Source organism: Ochotona princeps, chromosome 14 (genome assembly GCF_030435755.1).
Source record: "Ochotona princeps isolate mOchPri1 chromosome 14, mOchPri1.hap1, whole genome shotgun sequence".
Taxonomy (NCBI): Eukaryota; Metazoa; Chordata; class Mammalia; order Lagomorpha; family Ochotonidae; genus Ochotona; species Ochotona princeps.
This window is the reverse complement of record NC_080845.1, coordinates 3,489,431-3,511,494: the sequence shown is the minus strand read 5'-3', so window position 1 is coordinate 3,511,494 and position 22,064 is coordinate 3,489,431. Positions and strand designations below refer to the sequence as shown.

Sequence of the window (22,064 nt, the reverse complement as noted above, 5' to 3'; positions counted from 1 at the left end):
GGGCCAGGCGCTGAGACTCATGCTGGGGAGTTTGGTGTTCAGCTGCAGAAAAGAGGGGACAGCTTCTGCGGAGCCCTGGCTGGGTACCAGCCACTGCAACAAGCACTCCCAGTCCGTCCTTCGCCTGTGACACACCTGCAAATTTAAGGCCTTGAACTTGCACCCCGTGTTCTCTCCCTTTGTCTTGTTTCTGGACCTCCCACAGGACACTGCAGGTGTACTGGCCCTGACTGCAGAGTCCTTGGGGCACATCTCTGAGGAAGAGGGCCGTCGCATCCTTGTGTGGCCTCGAAGCCATCGTCCCCTGCCCCGAGCATGTGAACAGGAGTCTGTCCTGCGTGGTGTGGCCCTGCAGAATTGGTCCATCGTCTTGTAGATTTGGCTGATCGGGTCCTCAACCACGAGACTGAGACAAGGCTTCCCCCGGCTGTGTCGGGGCATGTAGCCTCCCAGGTCCACAGGTGCACGTCGCTGCTTAGAGCGCAGCCAGCTTTGGCAGGACAAAGGGAGATGTCCGGGCAGGCTGCCAGCTGGGAGCATGGGGAGGACTCTGGAAGGCGGCATAGGAATGGTGGAGCCTCCAAGAGCCTAGACATGGTGGCTAAGAATGCAGGCCTCCGAGTTGGCTGTCACCTTGGGTTTGTCCCTTGGGTTACCGCCCCCAGGCTCAACTTCGTCTTTGAAACAGGGCCAGCCTCCAGGTTGATGTGGGGAGGTGAGTGGTGAGGGCGGCTGGGATTTGGACATAGTTGTCCGACTTGGGCTGACAAGGGGGGTGGGGACTTGTGAACACTGGGCTTCCGCCTTCAGTGGAGCAGTCAAGGTGCTGGCCCTGGCATGGTGCCAGGGGACACCTGCTGGCCCTGCTGTCTCCCACTAACTGGGCTCATCTCTTGCTACTCCGCGGCTTTGGTTACTGCTGATCACTCTGTTTTGGGGACATATTTTTTTTTGGTGGGGAGTGACAAGCCAGCCGTGGCCCTTCTGCTTTCCAAGCTGCTGTCTCCTGGTGGCTGTGTTGGGGAGTGGTGGGTGAGGGGGGCAGTTAGGGACAGCTGGGACTTCCAAGCTCCTGACCCTGTGACCTCAGCCAAGCTCCTGTGGTTGGTGTCACGTGATGGCACTGCTTGCTGACCCCTCGCCTTGGCCCCCAAGGCCCCACAGCTCTCTGGCTGACTCCAGGTGGCTGGCGCTCTGGCCCCTTGGGAACCGTGGCCTGCTGGTCAGGAAACAGGATTGTACCTGCCAGGGCCTTCTGATGGTTATAAGAGCAGTGAGCATGCGGAGTGCCCCAGGCCCACTTCATAGATGAGGAGACTGAGGGGAGGGGCCTCAGGACACGCGGACTGGGCAAGCGGTGTGATCTGGTCCAGTTCTGAGCCCGCAGCCCAGTGTACCTGGCTATGCCATGACAGTGACCTGTAACTGCGGGCTTGGGCTTATGACCGCTGCTCTGCAGCGGATCGCCCTTCCCAGCTCCAGCCTGGGTGGCACTGGAGAGACCTTCCCCTTCAACCCCATACCTGAACCCCTTTGCTAGAACCTTCTCTGGGGGCGATCACGTCCTCTCTTGCCCGGTCTGGTCTCCCGGGTAACTGGCTCCCACCACCGTGGCTGTTTCCCTTTTGGGCTTGTGGAGGGTGGGCACTGAAGAGGAGGGAGCTGTGCTGGGGTGACGGTAGGGTGGATCTAGGAGCCTGTGCACCTGTGTGATGGACAGTGGGGGGACAGGGAGGAATGGGGCCCAGGGAGCTGGAGAAGCAGCTGTGGTGGCTTAGAGTCCTTGTCCTTTATTCAGTGACTACCCCGAGCGCTGGGTGGGTTCCGACTTCAGCTGATTCAGTACTTTCCAGAAAAAAATAATGCGTCGTGTATGTTTCATGGTTTGGTAGGCAATGACTTTTTGGGTTTGGCTTGGGCTTCAGCCATTCTCTCTTGCTCATTTCAGCTTTGGGGTTGGGGTTCTGTTTGCGTCTTGTCCATGAGAGGGGCTGGAGGGGAGGGTCTGTGCAGTGGAGGGGTTCAGCCTTCTGTGAGGGCTCAGCACTGCTCTTGTGTGCCCTGGGCTGGGAGGGTGCAGACTGGGGCAGGAGGGGTGACCCGCAAGGAGAGGCCTGAGCAGAGGCAGCTCTGGGTCTGGGGGTTGTTGGTGCGGCAGCAGCTTCAGGAGGATGGTCCAGAGCTGCCCCCTGCTGGATGTTGCAGCAGGCGCGCTGCGGGGTGGGCAGAGCAGGTGCCGGGAGGGGCTCAGGGAATCCTCACACATGTGGCTCTTGAGCTAAAAGGTCCCTCTTGTTTTCTCTTGCAGTTACGGAGAAGGAGGTGCAACAGTGGTAAGTAGCTTTGGGAACGGGACAGGGGCTGGCCCAGGCGTCAGGGGTCTGATTGGGAACTGGGGTGCTGGCTTTATGCTGGTGGGAATATGCGGCAGGAGCTCACTGTCAGTGTCTGGAGGCCACCTGCAGCCCGCGCACATTCCCTAGGCTGGGTTGGGACTGCTGGCAATGTCCTGCTGGGGCGGCTCTTAAAGGATCCCCATGTCTCTCTGAAGGGCCTGCTCCCTGGAGGGGGAGGGATTCTACTGCGTGGGAAGCCTGGGGCCCGGATGTAGCCTGGTCACTCTGGCACCTGGGGATGCCAAGGTGCACCTGCTCCCTCTGTAATGATTCCTGAGTCTCCTGCTGGACACCAGCTCCAGTCAACCTGGGGGCGGCCTGGAGTGCTGTGTCCGGAAGGATCTGGAGGCTGTGTGTCATGGAGTAGTGATGGATTAGTGATATCTGTCCTGGCTGGGAGGAGGGAGGAGAGACCTGCTTGCTAACATTGTGAGTCTTGGTATGTGGGGGGCCCCTGAGCCGGGGAGCAGCAGGCAGGGGAGCAAGGAAACAACCCTGGAGATCTCGTTTGCCCCAGGGTCACTGCTTGCACCTCCTGCACCTCCCATGACAGCCCACTCTGCACTCAGGCTTGGTGGCTGAACCTGGATGGAAAGCAGATGTGGGGGAAGCACAGACCACATCCAAGGATGAACCTATGAGCTTGACCTGCTTCCTGCTTCTGCTCTGGTGTTCCCCGTGACCACTGAATGAGCTCAAGCGGCCACAGCCAAAGCAGGCGCAGCGACTCGCAAGGAAGCCAGGGCCGGGGAGTGCAGTGGTTAGAGCGGCTGCATGGGCAAGAGCCCTCATCTGCTTTGGCTACAGCCGTGGCACCTGTGGGAGGGCTCTGGGCTCTGGGCAGCAGATGTAGGCAGGATGGGGAGGAGGGCAAGGTCCATCCTTGGGAAAGGTGGATGCCCCCAGGGACACTGCTGTGTCCCTGGTCCCCGTTGTGGTGTTAGGGACAAGGATATTGGGTCCTACTGCGGCCAGGCCTTTCCTCAAGGGGCAGGTGGCTAGAGGCCCACATCCCGGCTGTGTGACCTTGCACAAATATTGGACGCGGGTCCTCAGCATCCCTCCCGGAGTGTGAGGGTAAGATTTTATCAGAATATTGTGAAGCATGAATGTATGAGGTCATGTGAAATGTGGAGCAGAGCTTGAAGAAGGTTCTCTGTGTTGGTGTTAAGACCACATTATGTGGCTGGTGACACCTGCCTCCCACAGTGGAGAACCTAGTGAAGTTCCAGCTGCTCCACTTCCCATCCAGCTCCCTGCTAACGCACCGCAGGGGCAGTGGGAATGGCCCAAGTGCTCGGGCCCCTGGATGGAGTTTCACGCTGCTGACTTCATCCTGGCTGCATCTGGACTGTTGTGGGCATTCTGGGACTGAACCTGTAGATGGAAGATCTCTCTCTCTCTCTCTGTTTCTCCCTGACTGAGACAAAGTCCCCACCCCTGGTGTGCACTGAAATACGGCGTTGGACACCCACTGGCAGAGCCAAGTGCCAGGGAGAAAATGATGGAAAGAGGGTGGGGCCTGCATCAGAAGGGTTGAGGCAGACCTATACCAGCCAGAGGGCGGGGCCTGTGTCAGAGAAGGGCTTTGATCTGTTGCATCGCACGGCGAGTATCAATGGAGCCTGGACCAGAACTCAGGTCTTGGTGCCTCTCACTCAGGTCCCTGGTGCCCTGGGAGAGCCCCAGCCCCAGGGCCCTGTGATGTGTAGCCTGGCTGGACCGGCTGGATGTGCCCACCCTGCACCCGGGTCCTCTTGGTGTGGAGGGAAGAGCCTGGTTGGGGTTCCTCCCTCCCCTCCAGGAGATCAGGAGCCCAGGGAGGCTGAGAGATGGCAGGCAGAAGGTCCCAGGCCCCTGAGGGTGAGTGTGACATTGCGGCCACCTGGGAGGTGAGGAGTGCGCCATCCGGCCTGAGGACGGCAGGGTACACACAGCTCCGTGACAGGAAGCGTGCAGGAGACGAGGGAGCGAGCAGAGGCCGGAGGCGGCTGGTGGTGTGTGTGCCCGCCACAGGACCATGCATCCCGTGTAGGTTATATTTTCTTTCTTCTAAAATATTTTGTTTCATGGAGAGGCAAGGACAGATGAGAGAGCACGAATGCCCTCCCGTGCACGGCTCGTTCTCCAAGTGGCCGACATGGCCAGGGCTGGGCCCGGCTGGGAGCCCAGCAGCTCGGTGAGGTGTCGCGTGTGGTGGCAGAGAGCCGGGGACTTGAGCCAGCACTGTGGCTACCGAGGCAGACGGTCCCCGAGCAGCGTCCTGCCTGCCACGCCACACACCTGCACCTGTCCTAGATGTCCTGTTGTCTAGATCCTCTGAATGGCTCAATTGCTTTGACTAACCAATGATCCCGGAAGTGCTGTGATATCAGCAGTGGCTGGCCGGGTGGGCGTTGTGGGAATGCCTGTGTCTCACCGTGGAGTGCTGGCTCCAGGTCCTGCTGATGCATGCTGGAAGGCAGCAGATGGTGGCCCACATTATGGGGCCCTGCTGCCCACCTGGGAGACCCGGCTGGAGGTCCTGGCCCAGCGCTGGCTGTGGTGGGTTCTGAGGAGTGAGCTGCTGGAGGGAGGATCTCTCCTTTGTTGCTCAGCTTCTCAGGGTAGATGGAGAAAAGCAGGCGCCAGCGGGGTGGGGGCCCTGCGGGCAGCTCAGCAAGACCAGCTGCTCTCCTGGGCTGTTCTCTGTGGGCAAGGGTCGGGGGAGCTCCCTCAGGGCCAGAGATGCCTGCCCTGGCCGCACACAACTGTGTGGGTGTGCATGTGTGAGAGGAATGTGTGTGTGCACACGAGCTGGTGTGCACTGGGAATGTGTGTGTACTGGGAAGTATGTACATATGTGAACACACGTGAGCTGGTGTGCACATGTGTTGGGAGCATGCAAGTGTGTCCCCAAGAGTATTTGTTGCATGTGTGCAGTCTGGGGCCACCCTCTGCCTCTGTGGCCCAGACCGTTGGGCCGTGACCCTGCTAGCTACCAAGGCAGTCCCCTGCTGTGGGCAACTCACAACACTGAAAGCCTCAGTGGGGGCCGGAGGAAGGGGAGTCTTCCTCATGGGTGTTGGGGTCTATGCAGGCCTTGGGGCAGCCCTGGCAGGCGAGCTTCTGGGGGGAGGCTGGGCTTGGCTAACCGCAGCCGCTGCTGTGTCCTGCAGTTTCCCATCTTGCCGCTCTTCCCCACCTCCGCTGGCCTGCAGGATCCGGAGGGGGCAGGCGGGGAACGCAGGGGCCCTCAGAGACCAGAGGCCAGGCCACAAGCGTTTGTTCATTCATTCCACGTTTTTCTTTTTTTAAGGATTTATTTATTTTCATTGGAAAGGCAGATTTGCAGAGAGAAAGTAAGGCAGGAGTATCTTCTCTGCTGATTCACTCCCCAAGCGACTGCAGCCGGTCGGTGCTGAGCTGATCCGAGCCAGGAGCCAGGAACCTCCTCCAGGTCTCCCACGTGGGTGCAGGGTCCCAAGGCTTTGGGCCGTCCTCCTCTGCTTTCCCAGGCCACAGGCAGGGAGCCGGATGGGAAGTAGGGCAGCCGGGACGGGAACCGGTGTCCGTATGGGATGCTGTGCTTGGAGGTGGAGGATTAACCAGTTGAGCCATTGTACCAATCCCCATTCCACCCTTTCTGAGCAGTGACTCTGTCCTCGGGTGTCAGGGTGAGGGGAGAGGGGGTGCCTGAGGTGGAGGCCCGTGTAGGGTCGGAGTATTTCCTTTTCCTCTTTGCTTTCCTGGGAACATGACTGTGCCATTGTCTGTGCCAGTCTGGGATGGTACTCGAACCTCCTCCTAGGGATGCTGGCAGAACAGGGCAGCCCAGAGTGGGCTGACTGTGACCTCCTGGCCCTTGTGTGTCCAGGGCTCGGCACGTGGCCAGTGCCCATGACAGGCTGTCCTGTTGACAATACACTCATTCAGGTGGGTGTGGGCTGGGTCCCATCTCCCGGATGAGCAAACTGAGGCTCGGGGAGAGAAAATCACCAGTCCAGGCTCACACCTGGGTCATTGGTGGGGAGCCAATCTATAATCTAACCAGGTCTGATTTGGAAACTGAACCTTTTTTTTTTAAAGATTTATTTTATTTTTATAGTAAAGTCAGATATACAGAGAGGAGGAGAGGCAGAGAGGAAGATCTTCTGTCCGATGATTCACTCCCCAAGTGGCCGCAACGGGCCGATGCCGAGCAGATCCGAAGCCAGGAGCCAGGAACTTCTTCCAGGTCTCCCACGTGGGTGCAGGGTCCCAAGGCTTTGGGCCGTCCCCCTCTGCTTTCCCAGGCCACAGGCAGGGAGCTGGATGGGAAGCAGGGCTGCCGGGATTAGAACTGGCGTCTACATGGGATCCTGGCGCTTTCTTTTTTTTTTTTTTTAAAGATTTATTCATTTTATTACAGCCAGATATACACAGAGGAGGAGAGACAGAGAGGAAGATCTTCCATCCGACGATTCACTCCCCAAGTGAGCCGCAACGGGCCGATGCGCGCCGATCCGAAGCCAGGAACCTGGAACCTCTTCCGGGTCTCCCACACGGGTGCAGGGTCCCAATGCATTGGGCCATCCTCGACTGCTTTCCCAGGCCACAAGCAGGGAGCTGGATGGGAAGTGGAGCTTCCGGGATTAGAACCGGCGCCCATATGGGATCCCGGGGCTTTCAAGGTGAGGACTTTAGCCGCTAGGCCACGCCGCCGGGCCCAGATCCCAGCGCTTTCAAGATGAGGACTTTAGCTAGGTCACCACACTAGGCCCTGAACCCTTGTTTTTAAATAAATAATAAAAAGACTTGTTAATTATTGGAAAGGGAGAGTTACAGAGAGGAGAGAGATCCATCTTCCATCTGCTGGTTCACTCCCCGAATGGCCTCAGTTCGACAGGTTGACGCCCAGAGCCAGGAGCTTCCTCTGGGTCTCCCAAGGACTTGGTGTGTCTTTAGCTGCTTTTTCAGGCGTATTAGCAGGGAGCTGGATGAGAAGCAGAGCATCTGGACTCCAGTGAGTGTCCCTGTGGGAAGCTGATGAAGCACATCCGGTTTCCTCTGCTCCTCCCCCATCCCTTCCCCTTTTCTTCTTCACCGTCTCCTCTATTAGAGCTCTCCTATCTGCCGTCTCACTTCCCCGACGCTTCCACCTGCCAGGGCTGGAGCAGACTCTGCCCAGGTCCCCATGTGGGTGGCACTCATGCTGTCATTGGATGGGAAGTGGAGCAGGCACTGGTGGTGTAGAACGTGGGCGTCTCATGCACCCACCTGACCCACTGCACCACCCCGCCCATCCCTGACGCAGCTGGTGAAGGAACCGGCATAAACGTGCATTGTTGCAATGACAGTGATGGTTACTGATGGGGAGCTCCCTTCCCTGACTCCTTCCCACTGTGTGCCCAAAGCCCTGGCCTGCAGTGAGGGGTCTACCTGGGGTACCCTGCCAGGGCCATCCCAGGAGGCCCGGATGGTCCCTGACTTCTGACTGTGCTGGTCACTCCGGGAGCTGGTTTGCAGTGAGACTTCCCTGTGGCACCAGGCTGCCTGTCTCCCGGGTCTGAGCGGAGCCCACAGTGATAGGAGGGCTCTACGCCTGGCACACTGTGGGAGGACTCCTGTCCCCTCCTCCCACCACCTGGGCTCAGGCAGCAGGTGCTGGGGAAGGAGGCTCCCTGAGGGCTTTAGGCACCCACTGGTGGTTCTGGAATGCCGGGAAGACGGCCAGCCCACATCTCCATGTCCTGGCTCCATTTGTTTTTTGGGGTCTGGGGTCTAACTTAGCTGCTCCATTGGGTAGGTCTGCACCTCTGTTTGACTTGGGGTCACACGGGCCTCAGCTTCCCCTTCTGTAAAGTGGACAGAATTGTCCTCATCTCCTGAGTTCGTTCAGATGATTTGGCACCGTTGTACCAGCCAAGCCCAGAGCCCGGTGCCTCATGCTCACAATGGTGCCTGATGCTTGGGTGGGGGGAACTTGGGAGGCAGGCACCTGTGCAGACCCCCATGCTGGCAGGGGTCCTCAGTGGCCAGGCAGTGGCAGTGGGCACCAGGTGCCCAATGTGGCTGGTTACAGAGCCACTTCTCATACCTTCAGGAAAAGGAAGGATGTTGTTTGGGGTTTGCACAGGACACCTCCCAGAGTGTGCAAGGTCTGGGGCTTGAGCCTGCAACCCCGAGCACCTGGCAGGGGAGAGGAAGAGGCCTGGGCCTGTTGGAGCATGACTCTGGGCCCTGACTGCGCATGGTCACATTCCTTGTTTTCCTGGGGGGTCCTGTTGGATGGGTGAGCAGGTAGGTGCATGATCCGGGGTCCAGACACAGGCAGCCTGTTAGCCCGTGGCCCGCATTGCCGGCCTCAGAGCTGGGGGGTGGGTGTCCTGCGGGTGTCTGGGAGCATTCAGCCCCCTCCCACCCTTGCTGTAGCTGAGGCAGATGCCCTCCTCCGGCTTCTGAGTTACGTAATATTTGGGTAGCAGCCGCATTACTCACGCGCTCCCCCTGGGGCGGGCAGCCGGGGAGGCAGCGGCCCTGGCTGCAAGCCCGCCTTCCTTTGGTTGGCTTACTGTGTGACCTTGGGCTGGTCCTGCTCCCCCTCTGTGCTCTCAGTATGGATCCCCACAGGGCTCATGGGCTTGTGCCGACATCACTGGAGCTCAGGACAAAGCTACCAGACACCTGGGTGCTCCAAGTCCCCTCCCCTGCCTGGTGGCTTGTGCACCTGGCAGCCCCAGCCCACTCCGTGCGTGTGCCAGGCCTCACACACAAGGTGGCCGAGGAGCTTGCATCTCAGGGGGTGTCACAGCCCGGTGCGGCGGGGGCAGCTCTCTCGGCTGCGTGGTCTGTGCTGTGCTGTGGATGTGTAAGGGGTCTGAGAGCAGGAGGGACCCACAGCCTCGGACCCAAGGCCTGGATCGACTTCCTGGGGAAAGCCGCATATCAGTTGGGGCCTGGTATGTGAGCTGGTATTAAAGGAAGTTATTTGGACACTTGTTAACAGGTCCTGTGAGGGGTTCTCCAGGACCCGGTTTTGGGCCGGTTGTCTGCCCCGATGGCACACATGGGGCAACTCAGACTTTCGCTCATGGCTCTGGTCCAAGGTCAAGGGGTCACATGTCTGGCAGAGTTGAGACAGCTTCCTGTCTGGTCCCTCCCCTTCTTAAAGAGACCCCAGGAGGCGGTCATTGTTACTCCCTGTAGCCTGCCAGAGCCTGGCCTGGAAACCACCATCACAGCAAGCCCCCTCCCCAACTTTTTTTTTCCCTCCAAGGTTTAGTTACATGAAAGGCAGAGTGACAAAGAGGAGAGACAGAACAGATCTTCCACCTGTGGCTTGCCTCCCCAAATGCCAGACTGAAGCCTGGAATTCCATCCGGGTCTCCCAGGGGATTGGTAGGGCCCTAGTCTGGAACCATCGTCTGCTATGTTTCCAGGTGCATGAGTAGGGAGCTGGATTGGAAGCGGTGCAGCTGGGACTCCAACCAGCACTCCCATATGGGCTGCTGGTGCTGCAGATGGCAGCGCAACCCACTGCAGCCCCTGTTTCCATCCTGTTAGTGCCTCACTTGGATGCAAGGCAGTGGGTGCCAAGTCGAGTGCTCTGATGCCTGCATCCCGCATCCAGGGCTTGGTCCCTTGTCCAGCTCTGCCTCTTGACTCCCACTTCCTGCAAGGTGCACCTACGGGACAGCAGAGGAATGCTCAAGTGCTTGGGTCCCTGCCAGCCCGCAGGGATGGGGTGGGGCAGAGACCCGGCTGGAGTTTGTGGTTCCTGACTTGGACTGGATTCCACCCCAGCTGGGCAGTGAGCAATCCATCTCTCAGATTAAAAACAGACAATTCTTTAACCTTCTACATGACATGAGGAGGCACACAGCAGGTGTCAGGACCATCCCAGGAGGAAAGAGAGTTGGGGCTTGACTCCGACAGGGGATCTGTAGCTATGAGCTCGTGGGTGGAAAATTACTGAACGAACTTCCGGCTGCTTGCTGAAGGTGGGACCAGCACTTACACCTGCGGGAGGGAGGTTAATGAGGAAGCTTGATCAGAAAATGGGGATCTGAGCTGCCTAGCGGGATGCTTGCTGCCCCTAAGCTCGGCAGGTGTTTTGTGGGGGTTGGCCTGGAGGTTGAGAATGGGTTTGGAGTGGAGCATGGGGGTGTGGGTATTAGCTCCTGGGGAGGCCTGGTCTGACTCCCCACTGAGCCAGCTTCCCCGCAGGCCCCTGCCCCCACCCGCTGCTGGGCAGGCGGCTCCCACTGGGCCTGCGCACAGCCCTCGAGGAGCCTCTGCAGAGACGCTCCGGCAGCCGCCTCTGGGTGCCTTTGACTTTCCCTCTGTTCTTTCCTTTCCACGTCCCTCCCGTGACAGCCGCCCTGTGGAGGATGGGAGGAGGAGAGCCGTCCACAGATGGTGGCTGTGCCCTGTTCCCATCACGAAGTCCTGGTGCTGAGCGTGGTCCTGCTCCCTGCCCAGGGTTCCAGCTGGCCGAGGGGCTGCTGTCCGTCGGTGACTGGGTCATATATGAGCTTCACTGACACTGGGCAGGCTGCTGGGAGGAGGTGGCTTTTGAGGCGTGTGGGCCTTTGGTCTGTTATGGGAAAGGTTTTTTTTTTTTTTTTAAGATTTTTATTGTTATTGGAAAGCCGGATATACAGAGAGGAGGAGAGACAGAGAGGAAGATCTTCCGTCCGATGTTTCACTCCCCAAGTGAGCCTCAACGGGCCGGTACGCGCCAATCCGATGCCGGGAACCTGGAACCTCTTCCGGGTCTCCCACGCGGGTGCAGGGTCCCAAAGCTTTGGGCCGTCCTCAACTGCTTTCCCAGGCCACAAGCAGGGAGCTGGATGGGAAGTGGAGCTGCCGGGATTAGAACCGGCGCCCATATGGGATCCCGGGGCTTTCAAGGCGAGGACTTTAGCCGCTAGGCCATGCCGCCGGGCCCTATGGGAAAGGTTTTGCGTCACTGTCCCCAGTTGTCCCCAGTTCAGCTTCCTCCTGGTGTGGTCCACCTGGGGACTTGCAGGGGCTGGTAGACCCCTAGGAGGCAGCAGCTGCATGCAAGGATGTCACCTGTGAGTAGGCACTGATGCTGGTGTAGCAGCTGACCGTTGGTGTGCAGGCCCCAAGTCCTGCATGCTACTGTGGCCAGTTCTCCTTTACTCTCTGTGCCTTCATCCGTGAAATGGGTTCCTTGGACCTAGTGTTGGGAGGTCAGAGGAGGACCTGCCCCCAGCTCCCGGAGGACACTTCCTGCACATGTCCACTCTCCTCTTGGGAGCCTCACCAGCCTCACCCCAAAGAGCAGCGATAGGACCAGGGAGCCCCCTCAGGCTGGACACCTCGGCCCTTCTGGTATGGAATCCCAAGGTTCCGTGTGAGCCCTGAGGCCTTCCTGTCTAGCTTCCATCCTGGTTTTGGTGGCATGGTGGGCATGAATGAGGCTCCCCAGGTTGTGCCTCTGCCTGTGCACCCCAGCCATGGCACCATGGCAACCCCAGGCCCTGAGCTCCCATGTCCTCGATTGCCAGTGCAGAGAGCAGACTGGTCAGTCGAGAGGACGGGCACAGCGCATGCTCACCTGCCGCGATCCAGCTCTGCCGCTTCCAGCTCCGGGAGCCTCAGTTGCCTCACCTGCAAAATGTGCTTCCCATGGGAGATGTTGTAGTGCAGTGGGTTAAGCTGACTCAGGGACCCCCTGTTCTATACCCCAGGCCCTGGGTTCAAGTCCTGACTCTGCTTCCCAACCAGCTCCCTGCTCAGGCACCTGAGGAGCTGACAGAAGACGGCCCAAGTGCTCGGGCCCCGCCTCCCCTATAGGAGACCTGGACGGAATTCCAGGCTCCCGGCTTTGGCCTGGCCCAGTGGATGGAAGTTCTCCCTTATCAATCTGCCATTCAAATAAATAAATAAAAAGAAGCTAAAGGAGTTTCCTGGTAGTACCTTGCTCTTGGGGTGTGCCGGGAGAGTGGGTCTGCCAAGTTCCCTGAAGAGGCTGGAGTGTGGCCAGAGAGGGGGTGTGGGAAGAGCAGACTTGTCCCCCTCTGGCCTTCCTGGGGTGCCTCCCACTTGGCAGGAAGCCTGTAAGCTGCCCGCATGGGAGCCAGCTGACAGTGGGTGTCAGTGCTGTCAGGTTGTCCCATCCAGTCCTGTGGCCGTGGTCCTGTGGCACGCCATTCTGGGAAGAGGAATGTGAAGGGTGTCCCTTCTGATAGATGAGGTGGCCGAGGCTCAGACAGGCCCAAAGTTGCATGGCAGAAGTTTGAACTGGACAAAGCCATGTCACCACCTACAGCCTGGGCAACTGGAGGGTCCTGTGTGTGGCGTGGGCCAAGCAGGTGGAACAAGCCAGAGTCCCCTGGGAGCTCCCTGGGCCGCTCTGACATCTGCCTGCTTTCCTGGCAGCAGGGACTGGGGCGGAAAGAAGGGTGTGCAGGTGGAGGAGCCGGCTGCTGGTCTAGGTGGCTGCTCTTTGGGGCCAGGAGCAGGGGTTGGGGTGGGTGATTGTGCGCGTGACTTAGTCCCCACGGAAAGTACAGAGATTTACGACCTGGTGCTCGTCGCACAGCCTCGTTCCATCAGGCTCAGGCAGGGCTGAAGCTGCCTGGCCCAGGTCAGAGGTGGAGGTGGGAGGCAGCCCTGGTGTGCGAGCAGACCCCGGGCCACCCTGGAGCTTCTGGAAGGTGGGTGAGGTTGGCACCTGTTCCCCATCTCCCCTGGTGTGCACTCCTAACCCTGGGTCTCACCCGGAGCTCCTGGCAGGAGGGTGAGGTTGGCACCTGCTTCCCAACTCTCCTGTTCTGCCACCTGCAGGTATAAAGGCTTCATCAAAGATTGCCCCAGTGGGCAGCTGGATGCTGCCGGCTTCCAGAAGATCTACAAGCAGTTCTTCCCCTTTGGGGACCCCACCAAGTTTGCCACGTTTGTCTTCAACGTCTTTGATGAGAACAAGGTGAGCTGGCCATGGGGAATGGCAGTGTATGGGACCTGCGCGAGCAGAGCCGCCTCTCCTGCGGCAGCCACGGTGGCTCCACGCCCACTCTGCCATGCCGGTGCCTGCCTCCTTCCGAGAGGGGGAGCACACAGCATGTGTGTGTGTACTCCTGTGCACACACAAATGCACATATGTGTGCAGTGCATGGTTGTGCATGAATACGTTGTACACACATTCTGCATATACGTGCTCTACAGGCACATGCGACTGCCACTTGTCACCTGCCTTGCAAGGTGTGGCCTGACCAGGCAGCCCAGTGCTGAGCAGGGCTGTCCTCTCTCTTCCATCAGGATGGGCGGATCGAGTTCTCCGAGTTCATCCAGGCGCTGTCGGTGACCTCAAGGGGGACCCTGGATGAGAAGCTGCGTTGTAAGTCCTGTCCCCTTTGTCCCTGGCCGGAGGGATGCAGTCCTCCATCCTCACCAGGAGGGAGCGCCTGAGACCGCGGCAGTGACCGCAGAGGCCAGGGCTGCAGCCCTGGGCAGGTGGCCTCCATCTATGCAGGATGGGACCCGGAGACCCAGTTCCAGGCTGACCCCCTTTCACTCGCTCGCTTATGTGTGAGCTCGGACGTTCGACACACATGGATCACGGCTTGGTGAAGAGGACATAGATTCCACCCTTGGTGGGGTCTGGGGCTTAGCTGGCACTCACAGAGGGTACCAGGCCCTGCAGTGCCCACCCTGGCAGACCTGGCACCTACCTGGTGCCTGTGGCATGTGTGCCCCTGTCTGTACTGCTGGTACTTCCTGCTGGCCACAGATACCCATGGAGGTGCAAGAGGGTGGGGGGTGCCCAAGGAGCCTACCTGTGCCCCAGGGTCAGGCATAGCTCAGCCCCTGCCGCTCACTGCCAGGGGCTTTCAAGCTGTATGACTTGGACAACGATGGCTACATCACCAGGAATGAGATGTTGGACATCGTGGATGCCATTTACCAGATGGTGGTAAGGCCTGTGGGTGGGAGGAGGGGGAGGTCCCTGGCTGCCACTTCCTGCAGGCCGGACAGTGGGGCAGGCGGTGAGGCCCTGTGGGTGGGAGGAGGGGGAGGTCCCTGGCTGCCACTTCCTGCAGGCCGGAGGGGGCACCAGGTGTACCTGTTGTTTCAGATAGGCAGGGAGGGCTGGGTAGACAACCCCAGCAGGATGGCACAGGTGGGGTGAGGTGGGAGAGAGTGGTGGCCCCATCGGGAATCAGCCCAGCTCTGGGGCAGGTGTTGGGCTGAGTGTCCCAAGCCCCGCAGGGCGAGCCGCTAGCCTCTGGCCCCGCCTGCTGTGTCCCTGACAGGGGAACACTGTGGAGCTCCCTGAAGAGGAGAACACACCCGAGAAGAGGGTGGACCGGATCTTCGCCATGATGGACAAGGTGAGGGGGCTGGGAGGGCACGAGGGGCTTTGAGTGGTGATTGAGAGGCCCTGGACCTGGGCCCACCTGCGTTGCTGCCCGCTTGCAGCAGGCAGAGGCCTGGAGTCAGAGATGGCCACTGTCCGTAGGACTTCAGGGAGTTCAAGTAAGTTAGTTCAACTTTCTGTCCACAGAGGTCCAGGTGTTGCTGCCCCCGCTGGGGCCGGCCCCTGGCTCATTGCTGGGGGGGAGAAGGACCAAGCTTCCCCTTCTGACTTTGCCTACAGCGCAGCTTCACCCACAGACCCCTGGGTGCACAGCTTTCCTTCTGTCACGCTTTATTAAACCGAGACAGGCATGGAGAGAGCTTCCCACTGCTATCCCTCCTCAGACGCCACAACAGTCTGTGGCCAGGCACCCAGAACTCCCTCGGGATCTCCCGGGTGGGCGGAAGGGACCCAGCTACGGGAGCCCCCGCTGCCACCGCCCAGGGTGCTTGTGAAGAGGCGCTGACTGGGATGCAGAGCAGGGACAGCACCCAGGCTTGAGGCGTGTGAGGCGGGCGCCCCCCAGTGGCGACTTAGAGACTGGCATCTCATGCTCACGCCCTGCCTCCTAGGCCTTCTTTAAGCTGAACTGTTGAAAGCAGCTAAAACCACTTAATTTTCTTTCTTTCTTTTTTTTTTTTTTACCACTTAATTTTCAATGCTAAGTTGCAAATGCACTGGCAGAAAACTCACAAAAGCAGATTTTTTTTTTCTGTGACCCAGGGCAGCATTCTGGGTTTGTCCTTGTCTCAGTGTCCAAGCAGCCCAGCCGGGCTCTCACTGGCAATCCAACGATTGATGGGCAGGGCGTGGAGCACGGGGCGCCTTCCTGTTGAAGATCCACCCCTGTAAAGGGCCAGGGCCATGCCCTCCTCAGACCCCCTCTCATCTCCCCCTCTTTTTGCCTCTAATTGTCCCTAATTTTAGCAAGCAGAGCTGACCCCAGCTTGGGCCACCTGGGGTGTGACCCTCACTTGCCCCGTTCCCAGCCATGGCGTCCTAGGCAGGGACCGTGCCTCAGTTTCCTTGCTGGAAGCCCTCTGGGCTCTGGTGTATTCCCCACAGCCTAGGGTATTCAGGTTGCGTGGGTCAGAGCCAATGTCACTGCTCACCTTGCATGGTCCAGGATGGGCCACCCCAAGGCTCCATCCATCCGCCTGCCTGTCCTTCCTTTCATAATTTATTATTTATTTGAAAGGCGAGTTAAGGAGAAAGAGAATCTTCCATCCACGGTTCACTGCGTAAATAGCCACAATGGCCAGAGCTGGGGGGCTCCAAAATCAGAAGCCAGGAGCTCCCTCTGGGTCACTCCACGTGGGTGCCGGGACCCAAGCGCTGGGCCGTTCTCTGTGGTTTTCCCAGGCACAGGGGCAGGGAGCTGGATGGGAAGTAGAGCAGCTGGACTTGACCTTGTATGGGAAGCTGGGCTTAACTAGCTCTGCCACAGCTCTGGCCCACAGGGGTGGTTTCATTGCCTTCTGGAATGTCCCCAGAGGCATGCTGGAGACCGTTTGCTCTTCGGGAACATCATGGCAGTGGTGGCTGAGCAGGGGTTAGACCTGGGTCTGACTGGCCAGCGCAAGGGCTTCCCAGTGCTGGAGGAAGCCATGCTGTGGCCTCCCCCAGGCCTCAGGTGAGGAATTGGCCAAGAATGGTGGGTAGGCCCAGGGGCAGCCACACTCCAGTGCCTTCTCTCAGGCCTGGCTGGTGCCGCCTGGCTTGGGATCTGCTCTGGGGTCCAGCCCTGGGCTCCTGTCCCCAGAGGCCAGTGTTCCGCCCCTTCAGGTGCCTCTCTTTGCTCACAGAACGCCGACGGGAAGCTGACGCTGCAGGAGTTCCAGGAAGGGTCCAAGGCAGACCCCTCCATTGTGCAGGCGCTGTCGCTCTATGATGGGCTAGTATAGTCCAGGGCCTGGAGCTGTGGTGAGTGTGGGGGGCCTGGGGCGGGGAGTCCTTGGGGTCCGCCCAGGGTGGGGGGCATGGCAGGGAAGGAGGGGGTCCACCCAGGGTGAGGGGCAGGACAAGGAGGGAGGGGCTCCGCCCAGGGTGGAGGGCATGGCAGGGAGGGAGGGGGTCTGCCCAGGGTGGGGGGCATGGCAGGGAGGGGAGGCCGGAGGGTCAGGGCGTGCTGTGTGGCCTGTGTTGCTTCTTTGGGCATTTTGCAGCTAGCGGAACAATTTCCTGAAGTCGCAGGGAATCGTGGTTCTTGGCCAGTGCCAGGGGCCTGGGGTGGCAGGAGTGTCCCACCTTGTTTCTGAGCGGCCAGTGGACTGTGACCTTTCAACGGCTGCTCGTGGACCTGGGCGCAGCTCAGCTGGGGCTAGCCTCTGCCTCCAGCCCAGGTGTCTGGAGGGTGACTGCCGGCCCAGGCTGCCTGGCAGAGTGTGGATGTAGCACTGACCATCTCATGTCTTGCCAGATCCTGGTCCTGACCAAGTGGGGCAGCAGCAGCAGTGGGCAGCACTGACTTCCCCAGAAGATTCTGTAGGGGCCAGTCTACTTCCTGGCTTGGTCCTGGGCTGGGCGACCTCAGTGCATCCATGTGATGGCCAGCAGCTCTGGGCTGGCGTCCCTTGGGGTGGGCTTCCTGAGAGCAAAGCGGGAGAGAGAGAGGAGCAAGCCACGGCCTTCTCATGGCCCCATCAGCACACCAAGCACGCCTGGGCTGCTTTTTACTGTTGGTGGTTGCTGTGGAATGTGAGTCAGCTTTTTACAATTTATTTTATTTTAACTTTTTAAAATATATTTTTTTAATTGGAAAGGTAGATTTACAGAGAGAAGGAGAGACAGAGAAAGATCTTCCAGCCACCGGCTCATTCCTCAAGTATCTGCAACTGAGTTGAGCCAATCTGGAGCCAGGAGCCAGCAGCCTCCTCTGGGTCTCCCACGTGGATGCAGGGTCTCAAGAACCTGGTCCTCCTCCACTGCCGTCCCAGGCCACAAGCAGGGAGCTGGAGGGGAAGTGGAGCAGCTGGGACAAGAACCAAGGCCCACAGAGAATCCTGGTGCATTCAAGGCGAGGACCTTAGCCACTAGGCTGCTGCATCAGGCCTGAGAGTCAGCTTTTAAGCCAAGACTGACAGGGCTCTCACGGTCAGTTTCGGGGAGAGCTGTCATCCTGAAGGAGCTGAGTTTCCCAATCCATGAAAATGGTCCTTCCCTCTGCTCTTTGAAGTCTTGCGATTTCTCCTTAAAGGGGCTCTCCCATCTCTCATGGACTTCTTTCTAGGTGGCCGCTGTTTTGGGCCGGATGGGTAACAGCACCTTCTCCTTGTGTGCGTTAATGCTTGACAGATCTGCGGCTTTTCTTTACCGTGGAGCATCTGGTGTGTGTTAAATGGCAGCTCCTGCCTCAGATCACTTGGATTTTCGTCCGCATTTTTAAAATGCTTCTCCCTTTCTCTACTTTTTGCTTGTTATCTTCCAGCCTCGTTATGCTGGGCAGGCTCCCACGCTGTCACCCAGAACCCTGCTGGGCACGGCTTGTTCACTTGGTATGAAGAGGAGCCCGGTGCTCCTGAGCACCCATCTGATGGCAACTCGTGCCCCCTCGCGCGTGAGCTGGGTTAATCCTCCCAAATGTGTCACCTTGCAAGGTGGAGTTACAGAGAGAGGAACCTTGCATCTACTAAGGTCACTCCCCAGAAGACCGTGATGGTTAGGGCTGCCGGAGGTCACAGCCTGGAGCCCGGAACTCTGTCTAGATCGCCACGTGGGTGGTGGGAGCCCAACGGTTTGAGCTGTCCCCTGCTGCCTCCCAGCAGGAAGCTGGATCAGAAGGCAAGCCAGGACTCGGAGCAGGGGCTCTCATATGCAGGACTTTGGAGCTGCATCTTAGCAGCTGGGCCAGGGAAGTTTATTGTTTCCGGTCGGCAGGGTGGATTGTGGCTTTTGTTGTATGTGATGAGCTTCATGTTCTCCGTTTTTTGGAGATGTTCTGTTGTTGATGGACGTGGTCACATAGGTCCGAGGGCGCAGTGTGACTTCAGCACATGCATGTGGCATAGTCACTGGCGTGTGTCACCTCACACGTGTGTCCTCAACAGGGAAACAGCCGAATCCTGTCTGCTGGCTCTTTTGAAACACCCAGTTGATGGTTGCAGCCACAGTCTCCGGACTGCGGGGTGGTGTGCGGGGTGTTCTTGTTCCTGTCCACCTGCCTCTCCTGTGAGCTTTGAAAAGGCTCCTGACGCTGCCAGGGCAGATGCAGTTCAGCAGATGCAGAAAGAGCAGGGAGGGTGGCAGAGGTCACAGGTCACGGAGATGGGTCGATGGCACGTGGAGCTGTGGCCAAGCCTCAGGGTGCTAGGTGTGGGCACCCTCTGGGTGAGGACTCAGGCACTCCCTTGGGGTGCCCTGGCCTCCCTCCTCCCATGAGCCTGTCTGTTCCTTCCCTCACACCCTGGCCCCTGAGGACACCCCAGCTCTGGCTCTGTGGGGTTCGCCTACTTCCTGCTGCTTTCCAGGGCTGCCCCACAAGTCTTGCTTGGGTCTCTTCAATACTGATTCCCGGAAGAGGAACTGGGCTGCCAAGGTAGCAGTCACTTCAGTCAACTGCCGACACCTGTCTGTCAGCGGGGAGCGAGGATGTGGTGTGAGCAGGGCTCTAGGGCACAGTCACACCCTCCCTTGTGCCCAGTGGGCTTAGAAGCTGTCTGCTGAGGGCACGTGTGTGTTGTGTGGAGAGTTCATCCGGCATGTGTGATGCCGCCTCACAGAGCTGGGCTCGAGTCCCCCCTTTGCTCCCCACCCACCCCCCTCCCACCCCGCAGTGCACCTGGGAGACAGTGGAGGCTGGACGAGTGCTGGGTCCCTGCAGCGCACGTGGGCGAACGGTGGAGGTTCTGGCTGCTGGTGAGCCTAGCCCAGGCTGGCTGTTGTGGGCACTTGGGGAGTCAGCCAGGGCATGGGAGATCTCTGTCTCTTGTCTCCCCACTTTTCTCTCTCTTCCCCTGGGCCCCTGGCAGCCGTGACATGCTTTCTCTCTCTGGCTTGTCTGGCTTTGCGTGTTCCAAGGAACCCCATGGGGTATGACCTTTTCTGGGGTTCTCTGGCCCTCAGCAGGTGTTTGGAGTCCATCCTCATCGTGCCTGGAGAACACCCCAACTTTTTTGTATCCGTTAGTTTGTGCCGGACATGTGGGCTATTTCCATATTTTTTTTAATGTCAGTTTATTCATTTTTATTTATTTGAAAAGCAGAGAGATCACGCCTCTGGCTTACTCCCCACATGGGGGGCAGAGCCATACTTGGGCCATCCTCTGCTGCCTTCCCGAGTGCATTAGCAGGGAGTGAGATTGGAAGTAGAGCAGCCGGGACTCGAACCAGCGCTCTGGAGTTGGGATGTGGGAGTCGCAAGTGTTGGCTTAAACGCATCGTGCAACAGTGGCAGCCCCTCCATGTTTTTAAATATGCTTGCTTACTCATCCTTTCTGAAAGGCGGGGACAGAGAGCACAGACAAGCAAGAGCGGGCGAGCCAGCCTCCATCCACGGGTTCCCTTCCCACGTGTGCACAACAGCTGGGGCTGGCCCCGGTCACCCGTCACACACTGTGGCCATGAGCTGCTCGTCACGCATCTCCCTGGGTGCGTGCACATCCCCTTGTGCCGTGGACATACGCAACCCTCTCTCCTGTTGGCTTTTCTCTTTGCTGTCACAGATAAATGTGCTACATGGTATATATCTTTAAAAAAAATTATTTACTTTTATTGTCAAGTCAGATATACAGAGAGGAGGAGAAACAGAGAGGAAGATCTTCCATCTGTTGATTGACTCCCCAAGCAGCCGCAATGGCCGGAGTTGAGCTGATGTGAAGCCAGGAGCCAGGAACCTCTTCTGGGTCTCCCACAGGAGTGCAGGGTCCCAAGGCTTTGGGCCGTCCTCAACTGCTTTCCCAGGCCACAAGCAGGGAGCTGGATGGGAAGTGGGGCTGCCGGGATTAGAACTGGCACCCATATGGGATCCTGGCATGTGCAAAGTGAGGACTTTAGCCACGAGGCTACTGCACTGGGCCTTATTATTATTATTATTTTAATGAAATTTATTTGAAAGGAAGAGTTGGAAAGACATTTTCCTTCCAGAGGTTCACTCCTCAAGTAGTCTCAATGGCCAAGACTAGGTCAGGCAAAGCCAGGAGCCAGGAGCTTCTTCTGGTCTCCCATGCGGGTGCAGGTGCGCAAGCGCTTGGGCCTTCTTCTGGTTTCCCAGGTGCAACAGCAGGGAGCTGGATGGGAAGTGGAGCAGTTGGGGGATGAACCTGTGCCCATACAGAATGTACCAATGCTGCAGGTGGTGGGTCAACTGTGCCACAGCATGAGGAACTGCTTTGCTTTTCAAGAAATACGGAACATCCCGGAGTAGGTCAGCTCTGACCGTGACCTTACCTTATGTCTTGCAGATGTCTGGGAACCACACGCCTCCTTTGTGCCCTGAGGCTGCCTCTGCCCCAACACCCCTGAGCTGCCCAGCCTCCCTCGGCCTCCTCACACAGCTCGCTGCCCTTGATACGGGAGGCCCTGACTCCCCCACTTCAGCCCCGAACCCACCCACTGCCACCTGAAGCCACCACTGGCTCCCGGCTCCTGGTCAGTCGCCAACAGTCTCTGCTTGTCTGGAAGACAACAACACGAATCAAACCAGCCCCAGTCCTCACCCCGGCTGCGGCTCCGCCCGCTCTCCCTTGTGCACCTGCTTCTGTTGTGTCTCAAACAGACTCTGGGAAAGGGCAGGCTCCACCCTAAATGGGAGAGGATGCTGAGCCGACCCCCAGCTGGGGAGACGGCTTGGAACCTCCACCCAGCAGCCTGGGGCCCGTGACGGACGTCTCTGACCCCGCCCTCTCGCACTGCTCATCAAGGGATGAGAATCTGTGACCGCAGCTTTGCGTGCATCGCGGGCGGCGTGAGGATTTTATTTGTCGCCGTCTGCGATGGAGACTTTTAATTTATTGGTTGCTAACCGTTGCTGCTGCCCCCGGGGGGCACGGGGCTTCATACGTGCACGCCCCCTCCCCGCCTGCCTGCGCTCGCTTGGGGCCATCGCGCCTTGCAGCGGGCCCAAGAAGCCAAAAGCCAAAAGAACTTTATTTCCCCCTACCCCTCGAGTTCCTGGGCTTGGTGTCGGGAGTGGGAAGCGTGGTCTCTTCTTCCTCCCAGGGCCTCTGCCTGGACCCCTCCCTCCCCCACTCCCCTGTACCTGTCTCCCTCTAGGTCCGTGACATTTTTTTTTTTTGGAGGGCAAACAGGTGTTGCCAGCTTGGAGAAGGAGCGCCTTGCCTTTGGACTGGGGGTCGGGGACTGGACCAAGGGTTAGGCAGGCTC

General features: G+C 58.8%; 1 protein-coding gene across 1 annotated transcript in view; it reads left to right on the top strand.

Annotated features, from left to right (window-relative positions):
• Positions 1-21,550, top strand: part of NCS1 (neuronal calcium sensor 1) — a 38,713-nt gene extending 17,163 nt beyond the window's left edge. Inside the window, exons 2-8 of the mRNA XM_004593483.2 lie at positions 2,309-2,333; positions 13,176-13,314; positions 13,647-13,725; positions 14,213-14,301; positions 14,642-14,719; positions 16,551-16,668; positions 21,143-21,550. Of these exons, the coding sequence (XP_004593540.1) occupies positions 2,309-2,333; positions 13,176-13,314; positions 13,647-13,725; positions 14,213-14,301; positions 14,642-14,719; positions 16,551-16,649 (509 nt within the window). The 3' untranslated portion in view covers positions 16,650-16,668; positions 21,143-21,550. The remainder of the gene's footprint in view (positions 1-2,308; positions 2,334-13,175; positions 13,315-13,646; positions 13,726-14,212; positions 14,302-14,641; positions 14,720-16,550; positions 16,669-21,142) is intronic.
• Positions 21,551-22,064: the final 514 nt, after the last annotated feature.